Here is a 27,274-nt window from a genome sequence, read left to right as displayed (position 1 = left end):
GAACTGAACTAAAAATGTATATATTTCAATAAATAAAATACCCAAATAACTTTAAAAAATAGTAGAAGGTTAATAACTTATGGTTTAATTTAACCCATTTTCAAGCTATGACTTAATTCAAATTATTTCAATTTGTCCCCCCAAAATAAAGAAATCCATAGGTTCTTTGTTTTATAAAGAAAAATATATCTGTGGAGACATAAAACAATATTAGAAGTTAGTTCTGTAGAGTCTGCTCAAATCATTTCAAGAATCTTCCATTCCTGTTTGAACAACTGAAATTCTGCCTTGGGAAAAGGATAAGCTCTAACTCAACCACCATATTTTAAAAAAGTGTCATTTCATCATAAACGTGAACAAGAAACCACCACCAAGGAGGACTCTTTCCAGCCACCCAACACTCTGATTTTCCTTCAACTTTTCTTCAAAAGAAAACAGCCTTATGTTAAAGCAGTGATGTCAAGTATATTAAGGGAATAGTGACATCAGTGACTTTGCCAAAAGGTTACCAGCTCAAATCATATAAAAGAAGGCTGAGGATTCCTTTGAGAAGTAAGAGCTAGTGGTGCAAACTATATAAATGGTTAATTATTACTAGTAGTTGAAAGCAAAAGTTGCTTAAAGCAAAACACAATCAGTGCAATTTATAGGTTTTTTTCAGAAATGCTAAAATAATTAATTTGACCCTATACAATGTATTTCTTAAATTGTATTTCTGTAGCAGTTACAAATTTTTTAAATTCATTTTAATTTCAGAAGTAATGCATGAATATATGTATTTACTAAACACGAATATAAGTCCAACTTCCATTCAACTATCATTTCAACATGATTCCTTAGATACTGCCTTTGTTCAGTTTTCGTTATGAATTATTTGGGGTTTTAAAAAGTCCTACATGTCTCTGTGTCCATATGAAATCTATTATATGATTTGGTAGGCTTTTGTTGCCAAAGACTCATTTACTGGCCCAGAATACATGCACACATATCTACTGTGCATCTTTTTCTGTGCCCTGTGCTGGAGATACAGCAGTAAAGTGACACACTAAAAATCCTTTCTGTTGGAGCTTACATACCAGTGCAAGAGAAACAATCAATGATTTTTGTAGAACACATGCCATCTATGGAATAAGAATAAAGCAGAGAAGAAGGAGCTAAAAGGAGAGAGAGGGAGGTGATTATTTAAAAGATGGTAGTGAAAGATGACTCAGTGGATAAAGCACTGTCCTGCAGACTGAAGGGCCCCAGGGTTTGATTCCAGTCAAGAACACATGCCCAGGTTGCAGGCTCAGTAGGGGGTATGCAGGAGACAGCCAATCATTCTCATTCATTCATTCTCTCTCTCTCTCTCTCTCTCTCTCTCTCTCTCTCTCTCTCTCTCTCTCTCTCTCTCTCTCTCTCTCTCTCTCTCTCTCTCTCTCTCTCCTCTTTTCTTTCCAAGATGCAGTTAGTCCAAAAGCACTGTGTTAGGGAAAGGTCATTTGGCTGACAGTTTGGATAAAAAAGATTCTGATCAGAATTGGCCGGCAATGGGAAGCAGCCAACTTTTTTCCCCTTCTTCTACTGGCTAAATTATAAACATTCACACACACACACACACACACACACACACACACACACACACACACACACACATTCTACAAGAAGCAATCTGCTCCAGCTGATAAAGGAATATGTAAGTGCCTTTGATCAAAGCTTCAGCTGGGATGCCTGGGCTATGTCTTTCAAGTTCTGTAACCTGAATAAAAGGACATTGGACGGCTACATTAAAAGATATAGATCGAGTTAAATGCAGTGGAAAGAACAGAGCATGGCAAGACCTGGATACCAGTGTCAGCAAAGGGGCCTTTCTGCCGAAACTAAATATTAACTACACCTAATATTTTGATCAGTACACTGATTTCCAAGACTCTATTTCCTCATATTTAAAATGAGGTCATTACTGTTCACTCTACCTACTTTCTTTTTTGTACATAGAGGCGCTCTTCTGCTTAAGTTAAATAAAGCAAAAAAACAAAAAACAAAAAAACAAAAACAACAACTCTGAATGGTTATTTTTTGGAGAAAACACACACACATTCTGTAGATGAGAGAAATCATTTTCTATCAAGTATTAAAAAGCCCCACTACCTCCTTCGCATATTGACTTCCAAGCCACAGCTAAGTAAAGAATCAGTAGCACACACGGAGAGGTAAAGGAACCCAACAGCACTGAAGAGAAGGAGAGAGACATGTCCTCATCTGAAGCAAGGGCATGCTGGGGTTCACCCACACTTGTGCATTGTTTCCATGCACAACAAGCTATAGACTTAGAATCCTATATTGATGATTCAGAGGCTTTACTGCACAAGGTCTGATTAATGTCAAGGAGAAATGGAGAAATCTCATAAGTTCTTCAAGACCCAATAGAGCAACAATACAAGAATCATACTTTTAGCCGGGACCGGTTTGGCTCAGTGGATGGAGCGTCGGCCAGCGGACTGAAAGGTCCCGGGTTCGATTCCGGGCAAGGGCATGTACCTTGGTTGCGGGCACATCCCCAGTAGGGGGTGTGCAAGAGGCAGCTGATTGATGATTCTCTCTCATCGATGTTTCTAACTCTCTATCCCTCTCTCTTCCTCTCTGTGAAAAATAAATAAAATATATATATTAAAAAAAAAAGAATCATACTTTTAGTAAAGAGAATTTAATTTCTAGCTAATCCTCTATACTAATAGTTCACATGGCAAAAGGTAACTCTGATCTGCTCTATCTTCTGGCATTGTTCTTAAAATTATGGAAAAGAATAGTTTAACTTATTCTAACCATTCAAAGCCAAAGGATTAACACTGACTGTTTCACAGAAACACACACTGTAACTCTCAGCAATTTGGGAATCATGCTACATGATTAATTATCCATTAGGATCTCACTGTTGATCCTGTTTATCCTTGTCCATTAAACACTCAGAAGAGAGTCATAGTAAGAAATGCAACTATCAATATGTTTCAAACAATTGCTTTGGTTTTCAAACTGAGGAATCTGATTTACCAGGTCAAAAATGCATGATTTTTTAAAACCCCTTTTGCTCTCTGACTAGCAGAGAAGTGACATATGAGTAAGCTTTATTTCTGTGAAGTCAATGATTTGTCGTCTATGATAAAGCATCCGAAAGGTTACATTTTGCAGAAGCTGAAGAAAGCAGTCTCATCAACTATTTAATGTGGAACACTGAAGCAAAGATGCTCAATGAATGAATAAATTTCTTTTTTAATGTTTGTTCTGTATTTTTAGGCTCCCTCAAGGAGGTAAGAAGTGAGGGGAAATGGAATAGTGCAATGAAATGTGGGCTTTTTCCAATTTTTTGTTTTGATGAACTGTTCCTAAGTCCAGGTATGTGTTTCAATTTATTGTTGCCCTCAGCAGCAATTGTAAGTATCCTAGCACATGAAGAAATGGCTGCCAGTTTGCCCCCCAGTCCCCTTGCACACTCTGACCCCATACACTACACAGCTGTATCAGAGAACTGATGGCTGCTCAGGTAAGGTGGTCACTGCCAGCCACTTTTTTAGTGGAAGAATTATTCCAGACTCCCTCACTTTTTTTCCTACAGCTCAACCTTCTTTCTCAACATTATTACTTTTTAATTATGCTTATCCATGAGTATTATTTAAAGGGGAAAAAAACACAAGAATACCTTAGAGTTACTTATTCATGAACCACTACTCTCTAAAACTTACTTAAAAATTTCAGCGATGATTCAGTTGAAAAGATTTAAGTTAACCTACAAGCTTGATAAGCAGTTCTTTCTGTGGCCCCCACATCTTATGACTCTGTTATGACTAGCTCACATCAGTCTGCATTAGTAATGCCTCCTTCCTTTTATATGCAATCTTTTGGCACGATGTGCATCCATGATTACTACAGATGCTGTAAGCCTTCTCCTTCAGACTATTATTTAAAGTTCAACTCCATCATCAGTAAAGAAAAAGGATGGAAAAGAAAAAGATTGGGTGGCACAGATAATTAAACCGTTATTCATCATTGCTAAAATTCCATGCTCTTAGTTCATCATAGAAGCATGGGTGTGCTGATGGCAAGCCAGTAGTCTCTACCTGTTGGTCTAGACTGAATCACTCTCAGACACACTGAGCAATTCTGAACCCTCTGTTCATGTCATTTCTGAAGTGAAGATCTTGTCTGGGGCCTCAGTGATTATCATGTATTCTCGCTGATGAAGGCTCTCTCTACTGTTTTTTAAATGAGATTTATATCTGCTTTCCACTAATGGTTATGTTTTGCCAAAACTATTAGCCACCATGCCCTTTGCTGCCTAAGCACTTAAAGTTGTTTTATAGCTAGAAATGCCCAATAATTCCTGGTGCCTTGGCCTTGATTCTGTTTCCCATTATGGCTCCAATATTACCTTCTTGTCTTGACTCCTAAGTTTCACACAACCTCTTCCTTATCCTAGGAAGGCAGCATATTGACCTTGTTTAAGGTATGAAACTAAACCCACACTGTGCCTCGTTGTTTCTGAGGAGTATTTCTGTGTTTTTCTGTTTCATGCTAATTCCTCCCTCCGCAAGTCCAGCTATTCCTCCCGTGGGCCGCTGGCCTCTGCCAACAAAAAGGATTACAGGACATAATTAAATGTTTCCAATTATGAAGATTTTGCCATGAAATGAGGTGGAAGGGACAGTGGCATTTTCAGTGTGTGGTAGGTGAGAAACAGAGCGAAGGAGCCTAAACAAGACTGGAGCTGGGGAAGTCTGGGTCTGAAGAACGCTTGTGAGATACCAGCCAGGAGCCAACGAAATCACAGTTTGCTTTTTCTGGCTCCTGCTACCTTTCAGATGCTTCAAAAAAGCTTTCCTGACGATATTTAAATCTGCGATGTGGACAGACTGAGCAGGGTGACAGGAACATCTTGTCAGTCCCGCACAGGAGCCTGTGGCCTCTGGGTGTGTGTGCCGCACTCTGCGGAAATCAGGGAATCAGAAAGACCGATGCGTTTCCAGGGAATACACGCGGTGTCTCGCCTTGCCAAACACATCAAAGCAATTTGTTTTTGCCAGAGAGACTCCGGTGGCTCCCCGCAATGACTCAGCTCACTTATTTAAAAATCCTAAATGGGTATGTTAGGAGCTTGTAGGTCACTAACCTGCCAGCCTTGTAATTTACATTGCTGGAGAACAAGTCGGCATTTCTCCTCAGCAGACAGCTTCTTCTTCTCGCTGGGGAGTGTCTCCACCAAGGGCTTATACCTGGGAAAAGCAGCAGGGACATGAAAGTGGTGACTGGACTCATCAAGCCAGTGATTATGAGCAACAGAACTGTCTTTGTGACCCTGTTTCTGAACCTCCCCCTTCCCGGTTTTACTTTCTTCCATGTGTCCCCATATACTCCATTCATTGTGCCTTTAAAGCAATGGTGAAATAACACATCTTTTACATGGAAAATGATGTTTTAAATGAATCAAATATATTGTTCAATCCTTTAATATATGTTTAACACCGGGTGATACAAGCCATGTAACAAAAATACAAAAACAAAAAGAAAATTTATCTGTTAGTTTTTGCTTAAATATTTAGAATGATCTTAAAAAAATAAAAACTTAAGAAAACCAGCATATTTTATTCCCATTTGAGAGTGCATCTTGACTAGTAGTTAGAATCTGTAATAAAGGAATATCAAAGCACCCAGGTTTATTGAAAGGCAGAGCAGCTTTCTTCCCACGTATTACATATTGGAGCATTTGAAATCTTCCAGCAAGACATTGTATTATGTTCTGGGAGTTTCTTTAAATTATTATCTTTCATTCCCTAGCTGAAGTGCATGCCAATATAATAGTTTTCTATGGATTTATAAAAAATATATTACTTTCAAAATTACATCATCGATATAAAATTTTTTGCACTTAAGGTATAGAACCTGACATGTAAGTAAAAGTGCATTAGAAGGAAGAAGAGGAGGAAGAAGAGAGGAGGAAGAGGAGGAGGAGGAGGAGGAGGAGGAGGAGGAGGAGGAGGGGGAGGAAAACACACAGGGCCTGTGTGTTGGACTGCTAAAGGAACTCAGTGCTAAAAGGTAAATCACCTACTTTTCTGTTCTTTTGTGTAGCATATCTTAGCATTTTACCTAACGTTTGCTGCAGCAAATTTAGATTATTCTAAAATGAGTGTTTTTGTTTCCTTGAGGCAACTAAAGAAGGAAGTACATTGCCTACACATCTCTACTCCCCCCTTCCCCTGAGCCAGCACTGAGAGCAGTGGCCATGTCCCACTGACAACCACAGCGAATTTACATGCATTTCTTTATTTCTGCAAGTGCTGTAGAGAAATGAGGTCCCAGCATGCGGCCAGCGCTGCAATAACTAGCAGGCTGGCCTATAACACAGGTTGTGAAAATATACCTATTTGACTTTTCAGTAGCAGACCTTTATTTCCTTTCTTACATCCTGAGCATTGTCACCAAAAACTCAGTGCAGATGCTTCTCCACTTACGATGAGGTTATGTTCCAATAAACTGATTGTAAGTGAAACATATCTGAAGTTGAAATTCATTTAATATTAGTAACCTAGGGAACATCGTGGCTTAGCCTATGTTGCCTTGAACATGCTCAGAAAGCTTACATTAGCCTAGAGTTGGTGAAAATCATCTCACACAATGAACACATTGTAGAGCCTTGATGGTTTATACTCGCAATCACGTGACTGAGTGGGAGCTGAGGCTCACTGCCACATTCCTGCATCAGGAGAGAGTCAAGGGCATACAGATAGCCTGGGAAAAGATCAAAATTCAACATCTGAAGTTCCATTTCTACTGAATGGGTATATGTGTGGCTCCATCATAAAATCAATGCATGTTAGGTCAAAGCATCATAAGTTAGTGACTGTCTATTATTTTTCCTGTATTGAGAATTGTCATAGTCTTCCTAATCTTGACTCAGATAAAATAAATACATCAACATCAGCAATACCCTTCCTTTTCATGTATAGATTTTTGCTCATGTGTCAAATTCGGGGTACCAAAGGGAGTAAAAATAGCAAGTAACAGAGACTGAACATGAAATTATAGTGCCAGAGGCAAGGATATAAAAATCCTGCTCATCCTTTTGATCACACTGAGTGGACTGAGATGATCTATGGATGACAGAAGCATTCTGTGGATTTTTTTTTAATAATAGGCAAGAATGTGATTTCCTACCCAGCAGGCACTAAAGTTGGTAGCTATATTTTTTACTGGCCATATTATGGTTGCTGCAGAGAAAATAGTGTGTGTGTGTGTGTGTGTGTGTGTGTGTGTATGTGTGTGTGTGTTGTGTGTGTGTGTGTGTGTGTGTGTGTGTGTGGAGGGCAGTAAAGTGTGCAGAGGGCAGTGGGATGGATGACTTCGTCAAACATGGATTTTTATCTCATAATGTTTGGTTCAAGGATGACAAACAATATAATTGTACCATGTGTTAGAATAGGAAAGAAACTGGGTTGAGGAATCTAAACACATCTTCCAGTTCCAACCCTGTAGTAAATTTGCTATGAGGCCCTTGTCAAGCCTCTTAGCAAGTAATCCTCCCCTTTCTCACTGCATGCGTGTTTCTCGGGATATGACACAGATACTTGACTGTACCATTTGATTCCTATCAGTCTCCAATATGTGTGGGCTTCGCTAGGGCAAGAGTCATCTTTGTACCTTACATGGGGTCAGCTCCATTGCTTTTGTATAAAGCAGGTATACATAAATGATGCTAGGAAATGGAGCTGGGAATTTGGGGGATGAGAAGTAACATTTCTTGGACACTGAAGGAGTACAAGCGGCTTTTCATGTTACTCCACACGCTCCTCATCACTATAGGAGGTCTGCATGATAATTTTCTCATAGTAAGGAAGCTGGTGATCGCATATATTAAGTTAGTTGCTCTAGTTCACACAGATAGGTATACGTTTGATTGTCCTCCCCACCACCACTCCAAGACAGGGGAGTGTAACTTATTTTGGAATTTGAATTTTGCAGATAATCAAAGTAACATGAGGTCATTAAGGGTGGGCCCATATCCAATATGACTCTGTACTTATAAGAAGAGGAAAATAACAAGTGGCGACAGAGGCAGAGGTTGGATATGAGTTGCAAGGCAAGAACACCAAGGATTTTAGGCCACCACCAGAAGCTAAAAGAGGAAAGGGGGGATTCTACACAGAGCCTGAGATGGGCATGTGGCCTGCTGACACATTTGCTTTGGGCCTCCAGCCTTTACAACTATGAGAGAATATGTTTCTATTCTTTTAAGTTACCTAGTTTGTGGTACTTTATTAAGGCAGCCTTAGGACACTTATACAGATGGTAAAAGTGGCCAATCTTGGATTTGAACTCAGGGCAATCTAATGCCAGAGGCAATCTCTCCATCACCATTGCTAAAGACTAGTCAGAAACGAACAAGCTCCCAGTACTAGATGGTTCAATTATAGAAAAGGAGCATGGAAAACAACAAATATAAAACCCAATAATAATCATCAGGACATGGGACATGCAGAGACAATTTGTTTCTCTTTGACCTTTGGGTGACCAAACCTCTTCTGTAAGAGTCAAACAGAACTTCATATGAAATACAGACCCATTCAAGCTCAGGAAAATCAATGCATCTCTACCATTTAGCTAGAGCTACATAATGAAATGAAATCAGTCAAATTATCATTTTATTCTCCTGTAATTGTTTCATTCTGGAACTTTGTTAATTATCACCAAGAACTGAATTGACATAATTCAAGTATCTGAATACAGTATTAACAAGTCAGAAAAAAAATTCTTATCCTTGGTGCCTTTTTTTTCATTTTATATTGTTCTTTTGACACCTAAAATGGTATAATTCTGACATTTCAACTGAAAAGACAAAAACGTCATCTTAGACAGGGTAAGGCACGCTATTTTAGTGTAATTAAAATCACCTCATCTTTTGGAATGTGAGTGTCATCTGTAGGTGGTGTCCCTGGTCTAATGCTGTGCTAAATATAACCTCTCAGAAATTCCATCTGAGGCCAAATGGTAATAATGGGTCTGGATCACTCTATGGTCCTGAGCACAAGTGTGGTCACAGGTAGGACCTCTCAGCTCTCACTCCCCATACATTCCAAGCCTCTTTTGTTCAAGATAAAAGCAACACAATCCACTGAAGAACTCTATGTCCAGGCTGACATCTGCCCTGTGTCCAAGATAAATCAACCAAAGGTAAGAAATAAGTCCTACCTCTTCCAGCAAACCCATTCTTGTTTCATCCTCTCTTGGGATGTGGGAAATGATTGGGATCTAGTTCTATATCCAGAATTGGGGTCCTGTGGCTCATTGGGGCTCATTTAATCAATCGACTGATATTGACTGAGCACAAAATATGTACTGAGAATGCATCTAGTAACAGAACAGATGATTATCCTTACATTCTCTGGTAGATATAGAGCTGATAGAAATGTAAAGGGAAAGAGGGTCAGACACAGTGAGAGAGAAGAAGACTAAAGCAGGAAAAGTTTCTGAGAAATGAGAAGCAAGTGGTGGCGTTCTCTGGGGAACAGCCAAGTCCACAAGTCCTGAGTGGGATAGTGCCTGTCTGTTTGGGGAAGGAGGAATACCAAGAAGGTGGCTGGAACAGAGCAGGTGAGGAGGAGGAGAAGGATTCACAAAGGTAACCACATGGGGAAAGATTCAGATCATGCCTATGATTCTAAGGACTTTGGCTTTAAATCTGAGCTGGGATTTGAGCAGATAAGTCATATTACTTGACATTAAAAGAGTCACTGAATCTGCTCGGCTGAGAGTGGGCAGCAGTGGAACAAGTGGAGAGCCAGGAAGACCATATGGAGACTTTCGTGCAGTCTAGATGGGAGCAAAGGAAGTAGTAGAAACTGGTTGAACTTGAACTCTATCCATATTTGGAGGCAGACCCAATAGGATTTCCTGATGGAAATAGCATCAGGAGTATGATGACATTAAAATAATAGCAGGCATCACATTGGATACCTTATGAAATTTTAAGAAAGGACCACACTTATTTTGAGGTCGCTAAGAGGGATAGATTACAATTGAAGCAGAGAAAAGCTAACAACAATTGAGAACTATAAAGCAGAACCTAAGGAAGGGATTAATATTTCCCATTTCAGAAGTCATTTTTCCTTTTTAGTTTTAAGAAGACATCCTATCCATCGCAGACCTAGAGACAAAAAAAAAAAAAAAAAAAAAAGTTTATGCAGTAACCATAGAAGTCAGGTAAAATCTGGTAGTGACTCAACTCACTACTTTAAGAAATCTGCAGGAAATAGTAGAAGCATCTCCTTAGAAAAATACCAAGCATTTAATCAAGCTAATACTTCAAAATCTGGGATGCAGTTTCTTAGAAAGAGTTTCTGTTTCCTGAGTATTCATCTCTTCATTCACAAAGAAAATTCTATTGTGAAGATTTAAGTCCTGGAACCTCTTACATTTTAATTCTACTCAAGAATATTTATTGAGCACCTATTACAAGCAAGAATCTCTGCCATTGCCCCAACCCCATGGTCAGCAAACTGCAGCTTGCAAGCCACATGCGGCTCTTTGGCCCCTTGAGTGTGGCTCTTCCACAAAATAACATGGCTGGGTGAGTCTATTTTGAAGAAGTGGTGTTAGAAGAAGTTTAAGTTTAAAAAATTTGGCTCTCAAAAGGAATTTCAATCATTGTACTGTTGATATTTGGCTCTATCGACTAATGAGTTTGCCCACCACTGCCCTAACCAGTTTGGCTCAGTGGATAGAGCATTGGCCTGAGGACTAAAAAGTTCTAGGTTAGATTCCAGTCAAGGACATGTACCTTGGTTGAGGGCACATCCCCAGTTTGGAGTGTGAGGAGGCATTTGATTGATGTTTCCCTCTCATCAATCTTTCTAACTTTCTATCCCTCTCCTTTCCTTTCTGTAAAAAAATCAATAAAATATATATTTTTAAAAAGAATATCTGCCATGAAATGTGGAGGTTCCCAAGATGTGTTATAATTTCACTGCATATAGTCAAATAGACAGTACGTTTTTATCAAAATTACATCTCAGAAAAGATGTGGTTTTCTTATGTCAAAACCTTTTTTATGATGAATATATTTTAGTTCCTTCAAATAATGTTTGGGGAGGACCATTAACCTCCTCCTCCCTCAGATGGACTGGATAATCCACAGAAAGAGGACAGGACATATCGCAATAGCTCTATATTGGAGCAAAACAGCCCATCAGGGCAGAACAAGGAGGAATGGGACTGGACAGGAAGGCAGGTCTGGAACTGGTAGCGAAAGGAAAGCAGAGTGTGGAATGCAGTCATCAGTGCTAAGTGTTGCAGAGAGTTTAAAGTGTGTCCATGCTGAGAAGGGGGTGCTGGATTTGGAATGGGGAATCCATGCAATGCCAGAGACACAAAAGAAAACAGGTTCCTATAGCATAAAGACATTAACAGATGGTGGAGACACACATGTGGTAGGCAGCTATGGTGGGTCACCTCACAAGTAAAAATAAAGGTCAACAGCTTAAGGGTGAAGTAGAATTAGTGTGTGTGTGTGTGTGTGTGTGTGTGTGTGTGTGTTGATATGTTGTTTTTCAGGGGCTAGGAAGAACTGACAAGGCTTATAGGCAACATTTGTAGAAACAAGTTCTACCTTTGCTTCATGATTATTGTTGTATATTTTCATTTTATTCCAGATTATTTTTCATTAACTTTAGCTCTCAGGCGATAAGGATGCAGTTTCTTCTATAACCATTTCATTGATTATTTTGCACAGGGCTCTGTGGGGTTTCTTTACCTGGCATGCACATCAATGATGTAATAATCTGACTATGTTGAAATAGAGATGCATTTCCCTGGCTCTGCGAACTTGCCTGGGTTGTCCATTTCACTCCTCCTATTCCTACTCATAGTAAACACAGTGCAGGTGTTCACGGGTGATTTCCTAGCTATTTGGGGCTAATTTGCAGCATTCACAATGCTGAGTGGTGGATTGAGCATGGCAGCTGCCTAGCAACGTACTGACATCCATCATGAAAATAGAGGTATGAAGAGAAAGGAGCAAAAGTGGGCTTGAGAGGGAAATAAGACCTATTTCAACATGCAAGGGAGGGAATAAGAAGAAGAAATGAGACACAAAGAGAGAGGACTTGCAAAAGTGCTTATCAAGGAAAGAGGAGCACTTTTTCCTTCTTTTAAAGAAAAGAATGTGAAAACACATAAAGTTATCAAAAATTATCTAATTTACACAAAAATCTGTGTTCTCAGAGTGAGCACAGTCTTTCTCTTCTTCCCAGGACTCTTAGGGTTTTAAAATCCCCTACATGATTTCAGGTTTTGTCCAGTCCCTGGACTGCCTATCTTGTAGTGGGGTTGACTCTGCTATTATAAAATCCAGCATGGCTCAGCCTACCATACAAAACCTTTATCCTGTGCACCTGCCCATCCTTCTACCCCATCTTCTACCCCTTTCCCAGTGGTCCTCTGCATCAAGTGAATCAAACCATTTTAGAACTTGTTACATTTCTTTGCATCTATTGTGCCCTCTGCCTGGAGTTCATCAGCCTGATTCACTTCCCAATGTAGCCACCTCGCTCCATTCTTTAGCACCCATGACCTCTTGGTTTATATTTACAGCAAGGACAGACAGGGGGCAGTAGCTGTGTTTTGCAATGGCTTTTGCACCTCCTAGATTGTTCAGGCCTGAAATGTGCTCTAGAATTTATTCTTAAATCCATTGGGACCAACATTAAGCTTGTCAGTGCTCATTAGGATCTATATATAACTCTTCTAAGGGAAAAAGAACTCTTTACATTATGACTATGACAATCTTGGACCTATTGCTTATGGCACTGATTAAGACTGATTTCATGCCCCACTTGTGTGGTTCAGTTGTTTGATCATTGACTTATGAACCAAGAGGCCACAGTTAGATTTCTGGTCAGGGCACATGCCCGGGATTCAGACTCGACTCAGGTAATGGAAGAGGCAGTTGCTCAATGATTCTCACCATCAATGCTTTTCTTTCTCCCTCTCCTTTCCTGTCTGAAATCAATAAAATATATTTGGAAAAACTAAATAAAAACGTATTTTAAAAAGAAAAGATGGAAGGGTATTTCTTGGATCTCATGATCTCACACATCTAGAGGAAATAATGAACAACATTAACTGATGAACAAAAATATACCCACAGAAAGAGAATTAGCGATCAGACTCTCAAACCTCAGAGGGAAAGTAAGGGAGGGTGGGGGCAATGGGAAGAGATCAATCAAAGGACTTGTGTGCATGCATATGGGCCTGGCCAGTGGCCATGGACAACAGGGAGATGGGGGCATATGTAGGGAGGGGTTTGGTATGGGAATGGGGGTATAAGAACAATTATGTGAAACCATAATCGATAAAATAAATATATAAATTAATAAACAAATAAATGAATAAATAAAAAAGAAAGGATGGATTTCCCCTCTCCATATTACTGTGAATAGGCTGCTGTTATCTTTAGAAACATGGATATGCCATTCAAAGACAGTGGCACTTCACATTCCCATGTTCTTCCTGCCTCAAGAGCCCCCAGTAATGGCGTCCTTAGGAAGAGTAAGGAGAGCACTGCAGAGAAGCTTTCCCTGCAGCCCACACTGGTTCTGTTGAGGGCTGGGCAACTGTCAAGGTTAGGACACCCCTACCCTTTATCTGAAAATCCCAGGAGGACCTCTCAGCTCTCACTCTGTATGGGTGGGACTAGGAACTAGCCAAGATGTGTGCATGAAGGTGGTGGGTGTGAATAGCCACAACCCAAGTTCCTCCACTTCCATTAAAGCCACTTCCTTGAAGGCATCTCCTTACAAAGCCCATGGCAGCACATAAACCCAGAGATGCAGCCTTAAACCTATGGTATTCATTCATAGGCTTCATGTAACGAAGCCAGGGTGCTCTCCTCCCAGGCAATGTGGTAGTTAAATAATGAAAAAGAATGCTACATTTTACCTCAGCTCCTGGGATTAGCCAGTACCACTCTGCAGACAAAACCAACAGCAACAAGGAAAATATTCAGAGCATTTGCTAAGAATTTACATAACAATGTTCTTCAGTTCTCTTACTTAAAGCCTTTCCCACCGTTTCATTTTAATTGTGCAATGTAACAATGTTTTATTTATTCAATAAATGGGTGAAATGAGCACTACATTAGTAACGCGCCAGTGTGAAATATGTGCTAGGCTTCATTTCCTGAGCAGCCTTTGCAGCATGAAATGTTTATTTCAGCCAGGTTTGTTCTTGTTTCTAATACAGCCCTAGGATGTTTTTTCTACACAGGAACCCCATCCATGCATGCAAAACACTCCCAAGTCATCTACCATCGGGGACACTTAAAACTGAGCCCTCTTGGGGAACCAAATACGTGATGGAACTGAAATAATGTTTGCAAAGGAAGGAACCAACCCTGGTGCTTTCTGATCTCTTTAGAGATGCCCAGGAGGATGCTGAGTACAAGTGGTGCTTTTGTCCTGCACATTTTGCAGAATTTACTGGTAGAGCTATAAGCCTGTATTTATCAGGTACAAGAACAGCTTGTTTAGTTACTGAAAAGAACAGATGTTAATTTGTTGTTGAAATCTAAATAAGAGATCTCCATAAGCTATATGGTTTTAAGAAAAATTTATCCTATTTCTCAAGCTATTTGCTCCTTAACCAAAGATTCACCAGGGTCAGTCTGACCTCCTGTCTTTCTGAATATGGGCAGGAAACCAAGGCAGGCCAATCTGTTTGTTAGAGAAATGTGTTATTCAAGTGTTTTCTCTTCCTCCAATTAGAGAAGGTAACTCTTTGGAAATGGCTAAAAAGTTTTATGATGATTCGTGGCTAATGTAGTCATTTTATTAATATAACCAGTTTATGCCTATTTCAGATATTGAAATGAGTTACTTAGTACCATATGAATCTGTTGTTCAGAATAACACTGTCATTATAGTTGGTTATCCAATCATGAAGAAGTTTAGAATGAGGTATGATCTCCAAAGAAACAGTCTGCCACTGAAACTTGGTCAGATTATTTCAACAGAAATGAACATTTCAATTGTTTTTTTTATTGTTATTGTTGGTTTGTTTGTTTTTAAATATATTTTATTGATTTTTACATAGAGGAAGGGAGAGGGATAAAGAGCTAGAAACATTGATGAAAGAGAAATATCGATCAGCTTCCTCCTGCACACCCCGACTTGGAATGTGCCCACAACCAAGGTACATGCTCTTAACCAGAATCAAACCTGGGACCCCTCAGTCCACAGACTGACTCTCTATCCACTGAGTCAAACCAGTTAGGCTGAACATTTCTTTTATACAATTACTTTTGAAGGTGTGTGACAATGGATAAGTCAAGACTTAGGGTTTGGTATCTGAACCTAATCATGATTATTCATTTTGGAAATTATTCACTTTTTTAAAAACCACTTTACTGAGGTATGGTTGACAAACAGAAAGCTATATATGTTTAATTTATTCCACTAGATGACTTTGGACATAAATACACATCTGTAAATGCATCACCACAATTAATGCCATAAACATAGCTATCACCTCAAAAAGTTTCCTCTCATGCTCTTTATTTAGCACAATTTTAAGATTACAATATGATATTATTAACTCTAGGCACTGTTCTGTAGACTTGATCTCTAGGACTTAGCATCAACTAGAACACTAGAGGATTTGATAATATAAAAAATGCTTTTTGTCTATTAACATACCACATATCTTTAACACAGCACACACTTAAATGTTCTGGTTCCTATCATTTCTATATATATATAAGCCAAATGACTGGAACACAGGAATGAACAAAACAACTGGAATGACCAGTTGCTTTGAGGTGCATTGCAGCCCCAATCAGCTTTCCCCAACCCCAATTGGGGGTGGGGCCAGCTGACCAACATCCTGTATCTCTTCCCTCTCTACCCCCTGCCAGACCTGCCAGTCCAATCAGGGTGGGCCAGCCAGACCCCACCCATACATGAATTTGTGCACCAAACCTCTAGTTTTTTGTTTTTGTTTTTAATTATCCATTAAGATTAACACATGTATAACACTTTGCTTGACATAGGAAATAATGGACACCTGAATTGTCTTGCATTTGGGTGACCTCTATACAGAATGCTGGACATTTTCCAAAGGATCCTTAGGAATCATTAACTCTATGATCATGGAATGCTTTTGACTAAGATATTTGCAGCTCTATACGGATAAAACTTAAGCTATAGAAAACTGGTAACAATGCAAATGATTCCTGTCCACAGCAACACAAATTACCTTTGTCTGGCAGCATAAAATAAATGTTTCCAGTAGAGAATACAAATCTCTGTAAATCAAATTTTCATTTGAACTGTTTTGCTACTCATTTCCTCTTTACATACTAGTAAAGAGCTGAATAAAATCTTTGTTTTATAGTCAACACATATTTGTATAATCATCATGCTTTGATCTTTTTTAAAAAAAAATATAAAACAATATAGTATGATAATTGAGAATGAGTGAGGATGGGTTAGCATTCTAGTAACAACCAAATCCAAGTTTCTTCTTTATTCCAATATTCTCTCCAAACTTTGCAATCCAGTTTCTACTTTTGTGCACACCATCTTAACTTCAGATCTCACAATAGTTAATGATTTATATGTCAAACAACTTTATTGTAGGGACTTTTTCTCCTTTTCTGTCTCACATAATTTGATCTTCTCTAAAGCACATGAAACCATTGAGCATTCCACCTTGAATTAGCCATTGCCCTGACTTCCTTCCTATTCTTTATGCAACCCTGTCACCTGTCTCACAACTACTTTATGCACATAATTTCCTCCATCCTTCTGCTGAATGTATGTGCTTTTTCAGCCTTTACTTCTTGGCTCTCTTGGAATGTTTCCTTTGAGCAACCTTAAGCACACTTAAAGCTATAACTATCATTTATAAGTTAATGATTTAAATATTTTTGTATGTAAACATTTTTTATGTAAAATAATCACTTTCCTGAACTTGATGCCAATTTGCTGAATTGCTTCCTGGAGAGCACAATTTGGATCTCCTCAAGGTCAGCATATTCCATTCCCTACCTCACATACACTCTCCCATTTTTTCTTACTCCTTGGGATCTACCATTTACCAACTGCCTAACTGGAAACTGTGGAGTCTGTTAAAAATTGGTTCATCAACATGTTTTGTTCATTTTACATCCTAACATCTTTAAAGTTTATGTCTTTTTCTTCATCTCAATCCAGTTATCTCCATAAAGCCTCAACCACATCAATTAGTATAATCAATAGTCTTCTAAATACTCCTGTATAGTCAATTTTTCACACTGTTTTGCTCAAAAAGGACTTCCCATCTCTGGTACACATTTCAAGCTTTTCATGGTCCAGCAGATCTTTCATGGTACTTTGTCTTTTCTTGGTTAAGCACCTCCCACCCATTAAGATCGCGTACTCCTGACATGCTGAAATTTACTGACCTCACCACTCTCCCTCATAATTGTGCTTCTGTGAACAACCATTCTTTGACTTCCTTCTGGCTAACTCTAAATGTCTTCAAGTCTCAGTTCAATGTCATCTACGCCATGAAATCCTAGGAGCTCCTTCCCTGGAAAGGCACACTGTTCTAGACATTGCCTGCATCAACTTTTCATCACTCCATGTTATCATTTTCTGCTGCTCTTAGTTTCTGAGGCAGAGAATATTCTATGCATTCCATATTTTTAACCCTAAAGTACCCTGAAATATCTGGAGTATTGAAAAGAAAACATTCAACAGCTCTTGTTGGGTGAATAGATAAAGAAAGGAAGGGGAGAAAGGACAAATGAGAGGACATGGGGAAAACACACACACAAAAATTTAAGGATTATTGAAATATTATTTTATATAATAATATAATTCAGTCTAATATTTACATATAAGTATGTTTATTTATAAAGAGAAAGCAATGAAATAACATTATTTAGTATTGTTTTAATGATAACTCAGCAATATGGTTTTGCTGGTGATATCTATCACTTTATACAGCATATAAAAACTAATGATCATATCATCACATAGCATAGTAGCTGTCAAGTAAAAGCATACAATTTCATAGCCATTAATTTTTTATTTTCATTTCTAAGTTATATTTTTGTCTCACTGGCACTATCTCTGATGCCAAAGTCATTGTTGGGTTTCTCACATATCCTTTCCATATCAGGAAAGAGGCATTGCTGTTCTAGACGCATCAGTCCCAAGTGAAGGGGGCAGAGGTGGGCACTAGGAGGAACTGGCAGTGCTATCTTTTCTTCCCCAGGGCACTGTGCCCTGCCAATTGTTACCTAACAGCACTTCTCATACATTTGGGCTGTTTAAAAATGGTTAAAGTACCCATTTTTCTTCAGCTGTGTCTTTTACACTTTCAGATTGGATGATATTAAAAGAAGGCTGTGGTTGACTTATTTAAAACCATTATAAACCATCTAAAAACAGGCCAGCTGAGTGGATCAGCTTCAGTGAAAGTAACAAAATGAATAAACTTTAGACCTGCATGTATAGGTAATGCATAATATTTGTGTTGCTATAGAAAGATGTACCCTGCATAGAACCACGGATCTGTGTTATGAAGGGAGAAAGAGATGCAGCCTATGACTTCCCAATAGTTTCAACCCCAGGCATTCTGCCTCTTTTACAGACTGTTGCAAATATTTGGTCTAATGATAGTGCCCTTAAAATCCCTCTCCAACTGTCATAATTTCCACCCACTAAATGCAATATCTGTACAACACTCTGGAGGTTTACAAGGAACCTTATATAACATCTATGCGGGGAGTGTCTTGCTCACACTATTCTTGAAAATGTTTCTGGCCAGCATTAAGTGGTGACTTTCCATATAGTATTCTTTGGAGGCCATAGCATCCTTGACCATTGATTTTTTTTTTCTCTTCTTGTTTGTTTTCTTCTCATCATATCTTTCAAAGGTTCTTGACCATCCTTCATGCTTCCTTCTACAAAATTTTCCTTTCACTTACCACCCTCAGTGAATTATTCCCTAACTCAGAAACTCAGAAATATAATAGTAGACTCTTTGTATCCTCATTTCTGATTCCCTCTACTACAAAAACTCTCTCTCTCTCTCTCTCTCTCTCTCTCTCTCTCTCTCCCTCCCTCCCTCCCTCCCTCCCTCCCTCCCTTCCTCCCTCCCTCTCTTTTGCCACAGTTTCCATAGGATTTATATTATCTTGGCTTTTCTGACACTATACTAAGTGGTTTTCATCTACAACTCTGGTTTTAAATACTAGCCACTATCTAACAACATTTCAATATATATCTTCTGCCAGACTTTTCCCATAATCAGCCTTCTTACCTCAACATATCATAGATACATGCACCCACCATATCCAAAACTGAACTTATTCTCCTCTCTTTGACACCTGCTTCTCCTCCACTAGGATTTCTCAGTTAAGAGAAACACTGACCTGAGACACCATGCTGAAATCCAAGCTAGATTTCTAAAAGAGATCTCTAATTTTCACTGAAGTCCATGTTTATAAACACTAAATCTTGCAATTTTCATATCCAAATTATGTATTTTTTTAACATCTGTCCTTTCGCTTCAATTTTCCACTGTTTTTACTTGAGCTGCTACCAGTAGTGCTTCACCAGGGCTGATTCACTCCACTTAGGAGACATTTGGCAATGTCTGTAGACATTTTTGGTTATCATGACGAGGGAAGTGGAGTGCTCCTGAAATCTAGTGGGTAGAATCAGGTTATGCTTCTACAATGCACTGGTCACCCAAGCATGACAAATAATTATCTGGCCCCAAATGTGAAGTGTCAAGTTGAGAAACACTGTGCTAGGGGTCAGCAAGCTTTTTTTTTTTTTTTTTTTTTTTTTTAATTATAAAGAGCCAGATAGTAATGGTTTTAGACTTTGTGGACCATATGGTCTAGGTCCCAACTACTCCACTTATCCTTTGTAACACAAAGTGGGGCATAGACAATATGCAAACAAATGGGTGTGCTGTGTGTCAATGAAACATCCTATATAATAAAAGGCTAATATGCAAATAAACTGATCAATGGAATGATGGGTCTGTATAAAGCACACTGACCACCAGGGGGCAAGTACTCAACACAGGAGCTGCCCCCCCTGGTGGTCAGTGTGATCCCACAGAGGGAGCACTGCTCAGCCAGAAGCTGGGCTCTTGGCTGGCGAGTCCAGCAGTGGTGTCAGGAGCCCCTCTGCAGTAGGGCTAAGGATATCCAACTGACAGCTTAGACCCAGCCTAAGCTGTCATTTGGACATTCCCTGAGGACTCCTGGACTGCGAGAAGGTGCAGGCCAGGCTGAGGGACTGCCATGAGTGCACAAATTTTGTGCACCAGGCCTCTAGTTTAATATACTAAGGCTGCTACTGATTGGACTGGGCCCAGAGGTCATAGTTTGTTGATTGCTGATCTAGCATAAAGGAAAATAAGGCCACATTATTACACTGTTTTATATGTTTAATGCCTACTAGCTACAGGATACATTCCAAGTTTTGTACCCCAAAATACACAGGTCTTGCCTTTCTCTCTGCTCCATTCTCCTTGCTTGTTCTTATGTTACCGCAGTGAGAATGTCTTTCCCTGCACACTGTTTCATGCTTCTTACCACCTTCCCTTTATGTACATTACCTGTAACTAACCTCACCTGTACTTCCATTTTAAGACTGGGATATCTTCCAACATCTCCTCCAATGATCTTAATTCTCATAACCTTTCAAGACCCCTTTAGGTATTTCTTCTGAGCACTTCCATCTAGCAGATAGCAAGCCACTTCTGGGAACCACTGACACCTTGCAGAACTACCTTATGTTTCTATTCCTCTCCCTTAACTGGAAGATACTTCAGACTTGGGAAAGACTTATTCATCTTTGTATCTTCACCACTTTGAATGGCCTTGGGTGGTTAGTAGGAACTCAATATTAATTCCAATGAATAACTTTTATAGAGCTATCTTTGAGCTTTCAAGCTTTTAGGTCTCTAGAAAAATTGGTAAGATTTAGCACAAGAAATAATGTTTATAGGAAAGAAAAGTCCAGGCATAATATAACATTTTACTCCTTTAGATTTTATTTATGATTGCTAGTTTTCTTAATTTTAAATGTTGCAATGAATGGTGCTAAGAAAGTATATTTGCAGTTTTGTTTAACGATTTTATATATCTAATAAAAGGAATAAATATCTTATGAGAATCCTGAGGAGAGAATGTACAAGACTCATATACAAGGCTTCTACCTTTCAAGGCCTGTCTTATCCAGGTTTTCTGTTTCTTTGAAAAAGATAATTGCTAATAATATATCTATATATATTTTTTCAATGAAATGGAATGGCAATAGTACATAGTAAAGGACAAATATATTTGCTTAAATTTTAATGTTTAAGCCTTATTACTGACCTGATAAATGTCTAATAAGAGGCTACAGTAATATTTGCAGATAATGATTTTTATAAAGATTTCTGAGATAATATTCGATAAATGTAAGTAAAAGGTACTTTTTTTCAAAAGCATATCCTTGATTCTACATCATTAGTTAAATTTCAAATACCTTAAGAAATTTTTTATGTCTCATGGTTCCCATGATTTAGAATACTGGTAGAGCATTAATAAGAGAAGGGACAAGATCCTGCTAACTCTTAAAATTCTACTGTGAGCAAAACTGGTTGTACTTTTTTCTTGAGCCAAAGCATGTGTGTGTGGGGGGGTGGGGATTTGGGGGGTAGGGGTCAAAAAGTTCATAAGTCTGTTCAGCACTCTGGACATAAATATGCATTTCTGACCATTTTGGTCATAGAATTTTTCAACACATAAATTCTACAAAAACAGATCCAGAGACAGAGAAGCATTGATCAGACCATCAAACCTCAAAGGGAAGATAGGGGAGGGTGGGGGTAAGGGGAAGAGATCAACCAAAGGACTTGTCTGCATGCATATAAGCCTAACCAGGGGGGTGAGGGCATGAGTAGGGGGGTCGGGGGCAATGGGGCAATAAGGACACATATGTAATACCTTAATCAATAAAGAAAAAGAAAAAAAAAGAATACGAATGAAGTTTATCAGCTTCCTGAACAATTTCTAACATGCCTAATTTTAGCTTAATTAAAATCCTATGCACACTCAAATATAGTATTCGCCTCCACTTCCTATCCCAAACACTTGTCTGGCATCGTCATTTTATAAAATACCAGCTGCTCTATGTTACTTTTTATACAGAGATACTAGTCTGTTTAGGAAAAGTTGGTGTACATAATGTGCATAATCAAACAGAGAAGTGTACCATTTCAAACTATCAAAATTATCTTAAAAATGCAGGATTTCAAGTCATACCATAATTTTAGGAAGTTCTCTGTTGTGATAATAAATTATAGGAACTCACGGGAACAATTTAACAGATAAAGTAACCAATATAACAAGGAAGTTCACAGATTTCTGCTTCCAGTCAAAATAGGGGTAATGTTTTCTAGTTTTATCCTCCGTCCACAAGCAACTTACTACTGGGCAACATATGAGACCAGCCAACGAAGACCAGTAATCTCTGAGGGACAGGAAATAAATGAGTCAAGACCAAAGCCTGGTCAGCTTACTTCAAAGGGGGAGGATGTAGACTGTGGCCTAAAGAGGGGGTCCTGAGTAAAGTGTGGGGATTTCCTGAGTAAATGGCATTGGGAGCTCACAGAGCAGAGAATCAGAGGAGAGTTACTCTGAGAGAATACTGTAGAGGTCCTCAGAGCTTTCCCACCAAGTCTCCAGCAGAAGAGTGATAAGCACATGCATGGGAATAAACTACCTATGTCCCAGAAAAGCACCACCCAAATGAATGAGAGTGAACCAATCCCATCATAAAAACAGGAAGGAAGTTTGGTTGTTCTCATCAGGCAGATTGAAAAATCCCATGGGACACTGGATAGAGAACTCGATTGTTTTGCATCAGGAGTATGAAATGAAAATGATTATCTATATCTATATCTATATCTATATCTATATCTATATCTATATAGATAAATATATAGATATATATTTATGTGTATATATATATATATATATATATATATATATAGAGAGAGAGAGAGAGAGAGAGAGACAGAGACAGAGACTCAGACAACACATAGACCCAGACAACAGTGTAGTGATAGCCAAAAAGAAAGTGGGGGAAGTGGCGATGGACAGAGACATTGCTTGGGGTGATGGGCACCTGACTCAGTCTCAGTATGCAGATGATGTTGTATTGACTGGTACACTTGAAATCTGAATGGTTTTGCGAACCAATGTCACTCCATTAAATTAAATAAAGAAAAAAAATGTGACAGCTTAAAAATACCATACTTCATAAAATACCTTTAAAATATTTTTAACAAAATAAAAACAAAAGGGACACTACAGAACACCAAGAGTGAATCTTAATGGAAACTCTGCACTTGGAGTGATGATGTGTAAATGCAGGTCTGTCAGTGGTGACCAATGTACCACCCTGTGGGAGATGTTGCTCATGGAGGAGGGTGTGTATGTGAGGGCAGGGTGTATGTAGGAACTCTCTTTAACTTCAGATCACTTTTGCTGTGAACTTAAAAGTGCTCTAAAAAAAAGTCCATTCAAACAGATTAATGAAAGAAAAAAATAAAGGTAAAATGGGTGCAAGATCCACGCCTGCAGAACCCTGGTTCCATAGCTTCCCCGAATTCTCTGTCCTACAAGTCTCTCATTTCCTGGGTCTCCCTTTCCTGGGTTCCAGCCTGAAGTCTGGAGCTTTATTAGCACTGTTGACTGTGGACCTCTGTGATTACATCTGCACCTGGGGCAAGCTGCCTTCTGATGGGAAAGTGAGAAGTTCAATATGTTTTACCCCATCCTCTGGGGAATCGCTATTGTTCTGAATTGGGGGTGAAGGGGTGAGAAGGGACAAGAATCTCCTCTCAGATTATCAGGTGCCTATGAGCCTTCTGCCACAGGACTGCTTGGTATGAGACAGGAGATAATGGAGGAAATAAAATTCAATGCATTTCTGCATGCTTGTAAGTTATGAGTTTCATGCCCTGCCCCTTGAGCCTGCAGTAAAAGACTTCTAGAACTATTTGTTTGCACCAATATCCACCCCTTGGGTTTAGAACTACTTGGCTTCCAGGCCAGGATACACTGAAAAAAAAAATAGTAAACTCACCACGGCCTGATGGTGCTGTTTCAATAAACAAAGAAAATGCACATTAAATGCTTACATTAGGGGAAAATGGGTTTCATATGTCTAACCTAGGGGTGTCGAACTCAATCAGAGAAGGGGCCAAAATCTAAAATCCAGCCTAAATCGCGGGCCGAATGGTTTACTGAACAGTCATAAACTGTCATTGTGATGGAAACGCAGCGGAGTGCAGTGATGACAGCGCGGTGCGGGCCACATTGCAAGGCCTGGCGGGATGGATTTGGCCCGCGGGCCTTGTGTTTGACACATGTGGTCTAACCTAACGTCCTATGTTAATACTGGAAAAGGGGGAGCTAAATAAACCTAAAGCATGGAGAGGAAAGAAGTAATAAAGATAGGAGTAGTTTCAATCAAATTGATTTGAATAATCCATTACTCCATTACTCCAGGCTCCATTTATAACAGCAAAAACTTAAAATATTTATATGTAAACGTAACAGGATATGTTCAAAATCTGTAAGAGGGACATTTTTTTAAGTTCCTAAATGCAAATATGTATACTTGAGTAAACCGCTGAATACAATATGTTCTTGGGCAGAATAATTCAACATTGTAAAAATGTCAATCTCCCTAAGTTAAAGCAATGAAACAACAGAGATAATAAAAATCAAAAGCTGGTTCTTTCTCTGAATAAATAAAATTGATAACATTTTGGCAAGACTGGTAAGGAAAAAAATAAGACACAATTATCATTATCAGGACCAAAAGAGAAAAATAGAGAATATTATCACAGACCCTACAGATATTAAAAGATTAATAATGGAATGGTACAAATAACTCTACATTGATAACTTTGTCATCTTAGATGATACAGCAATTTCTCAAAAACCACAAATTACTAAAATCCAACCAAGATGAAATAGACTATATGAATATCCCAAGACTATTAAAGAAATTGGGTTTATACTTAAAATCTCTTCAAGTAAGAAATGTGCACACCCAAATGGTGTCACGAGCAAATTCTACCAAACATTTAAAGAAGAATTAATGCTAATTCCACACAGTATTTTCTACAGAACAGAAGGCAGGGCACAGTTTTTGGGAAAATATTTGCCAATTAAATATCTAATACACACGTGTTTTCAAAATCTATAAAGAACTCTAAAAACAATAACCCAGTGAAAACATAGGCAATATATTAGAACAGAAAACTCACTAAAGAAACATATGACTATTAAATAAGTTCATAGAAAGATGCTCTATGTTATTAGGCATTAGAATGATGCAAAGTAAAATCACAGTGAGATATCAGTGCACATACATTGGAATGTCAAAAATGAAAAAAAGTCTGATTAAACCAAGTGTTGGAGATGGTATAACTGGAACTCTCATACCCTCTTGGTGGAAATGCAAATTAATACAGTCATTTTGGGAAACAGTCGGGCAATTTTTTTAGAAAGTTAAACATACCTTAACCATATGCCTCAGTCACTTCACTTTTATATTTATAACCCCACTCAGAAAATAAATCAGGTCCACAAAAAGACCTGTACAAAATGTTCATGATGATTCTACTTATAATAACCAAAATCTGAGAACATCCCAAATCAAGGGGTGAGTAAACATATAACAGCAATAATACTCAATAAACTATTGATACAACTACCAGTGTATCGGTGATGTCAAAATTACCACATTGAGTGAATGAAGCCGGACAGAAATGAGTCTGCTTTATGATTCCATTTATAGAATATTTTAGAAAATGAAACTAACATATAGCAAACAAAAGTGTGTCGATGCTTGTTTGGAGGTAAGAAGTAGAGATGGGTAAGAAGAGGATAGATACTACAAAAGAGCACAAGGAATCTTTTGAGGGTAATTGTTATGGTAACCATCTTTATTTGTGGAATGGTTTTCAGGGTGCAGGTTTATGTTACAACTTGCCATCTCCCAAAACCAAAAACAGGTGCAATTTATGCATGCCAATTATCTTTTATTAAAACAGTTAAAATTTTAGAAATAAATTTACATTAATAAAAAATCCAGAGGTACTTAAGTAAAAAAAAAATATGTCCTGTATGATTGTAATAGAAATAAAAATTCTTGCTCTTTCTGGTGTTTAGTTTGCCTGTTAACACCAGAGCAGTAACACCTCTTGGTGCAAAATAAGCTAGGAAGATGGAATCAGAGGAACTGAGTTTGAGACTTTGATAGGAATCATATGTAGTTCACATAACTATGAGAAAATAAGAGCACATAGTGCATGTTTTAACAGCATCTGGTCAACAGCAAAAACTAATAAATATTGGTATTTGATGTATTGTATTGGGGTAACTATGGTTAATAAGAGTGCATAGATTTCAAGTGTACATTTCTATAATACATCATCTGTATATTACATCATGTGCCCACCATCTAAAGTCAAATCTTCTGACACCATGCATTTGACCCTCTTTACCCTTTACATCCTCCAGCCCCTTTCCCTCAGGTAACCACCATACTTTTTAATGTTACAGTTATGAAAATATTTTTAGATAAGGATTATTCTAAACAGGATATACTAAAAGGTAGAAAAAAAATTTTAGTTAATGTGTTTGTAGTCTTTTCAGTAAAATTTGATTAAGCTAAAACACTTAGTCAGCGTCCTAAGATTTGAGACACATCCGAAGGGGCCACATTCCTATATATGTCTGCAGTTATATTATTAGAAGTATTATGGGAATATGTATCTGTATCTGAAAATATGTAATTCTATGTTTTTCCAGGCAGAAGTAGATACCCTTTATCTCTCAATAATGGAACAGAGATTAAAATGCACATGAAATAAAATAATTTTGTTTTTAGTATTTTTGAGAAATTTGAGTTCTGATTACCAAATTCTGTATCCATATTGTTATATAAATACAATTCATCATTGTATTAAATACTCAACAGTTAGCAATCATAATATAAAATAGAAAATGAAAATGTATCTTATAAAAATAATGGATTTGAATATTATAGTCTAAAAAAATTACAAAAGTATTCAATTAGGTAATGTAGCTAACAATTGTAGTAGATAATCCATAAATTTTTGTAGAAGAAAGGAAGGAAAGAAGGTGAGAGTAAAAGAAGGAAGGAAAGGGAAG

The 27,274-nt window shown here is 38.2% G+C and overlaps 1 protein-coding gene across 1 annotated transcript in view; it reads right to left on the bottom strand.

The window, feature by feature from the left end:
* MYO16 (myosin XVI) overlaps positions 1-27,274 on the bottom strand; it is a 414,776-nt gene that overhangs the window by 101,638 nt on the left and 285,864 nt on the right. Inside the window, exon 28 of the mRNA XM_036458153.2 lies at positions 5,144-5,246. Within this exon, the coding sequence (XP_036314046.1) occupies positions 5,144-5,246 (103 nt within the window). The remainder of the gene's footprint in view (positions 1-5,143; positions 5,247-27,274) is intronic.

The sequence above is a fragment of the Pipistrellus kuhlii genome, unplaced genomic scaffold, assembly GCF_014108245.1.
Source record: "Pipistrellus kuhlii isolate mPipKuh1 unplaced genomic scaffold, mPipKuh1.p scaffold_m20_p_3, whole genome shotgun sequence".
NCBI classification, from domain to species: Eukaryota; Metazoa; Chordata; class Mammalia; order Chiroptera; family Vespertilionidae; genus Pipistrellus; species Pipistrellus kuhlii.
Note: the sequence above shows the minus strand (reverse complement) of the source record. Positions and strands in the feature narration are given on the sequence as shown.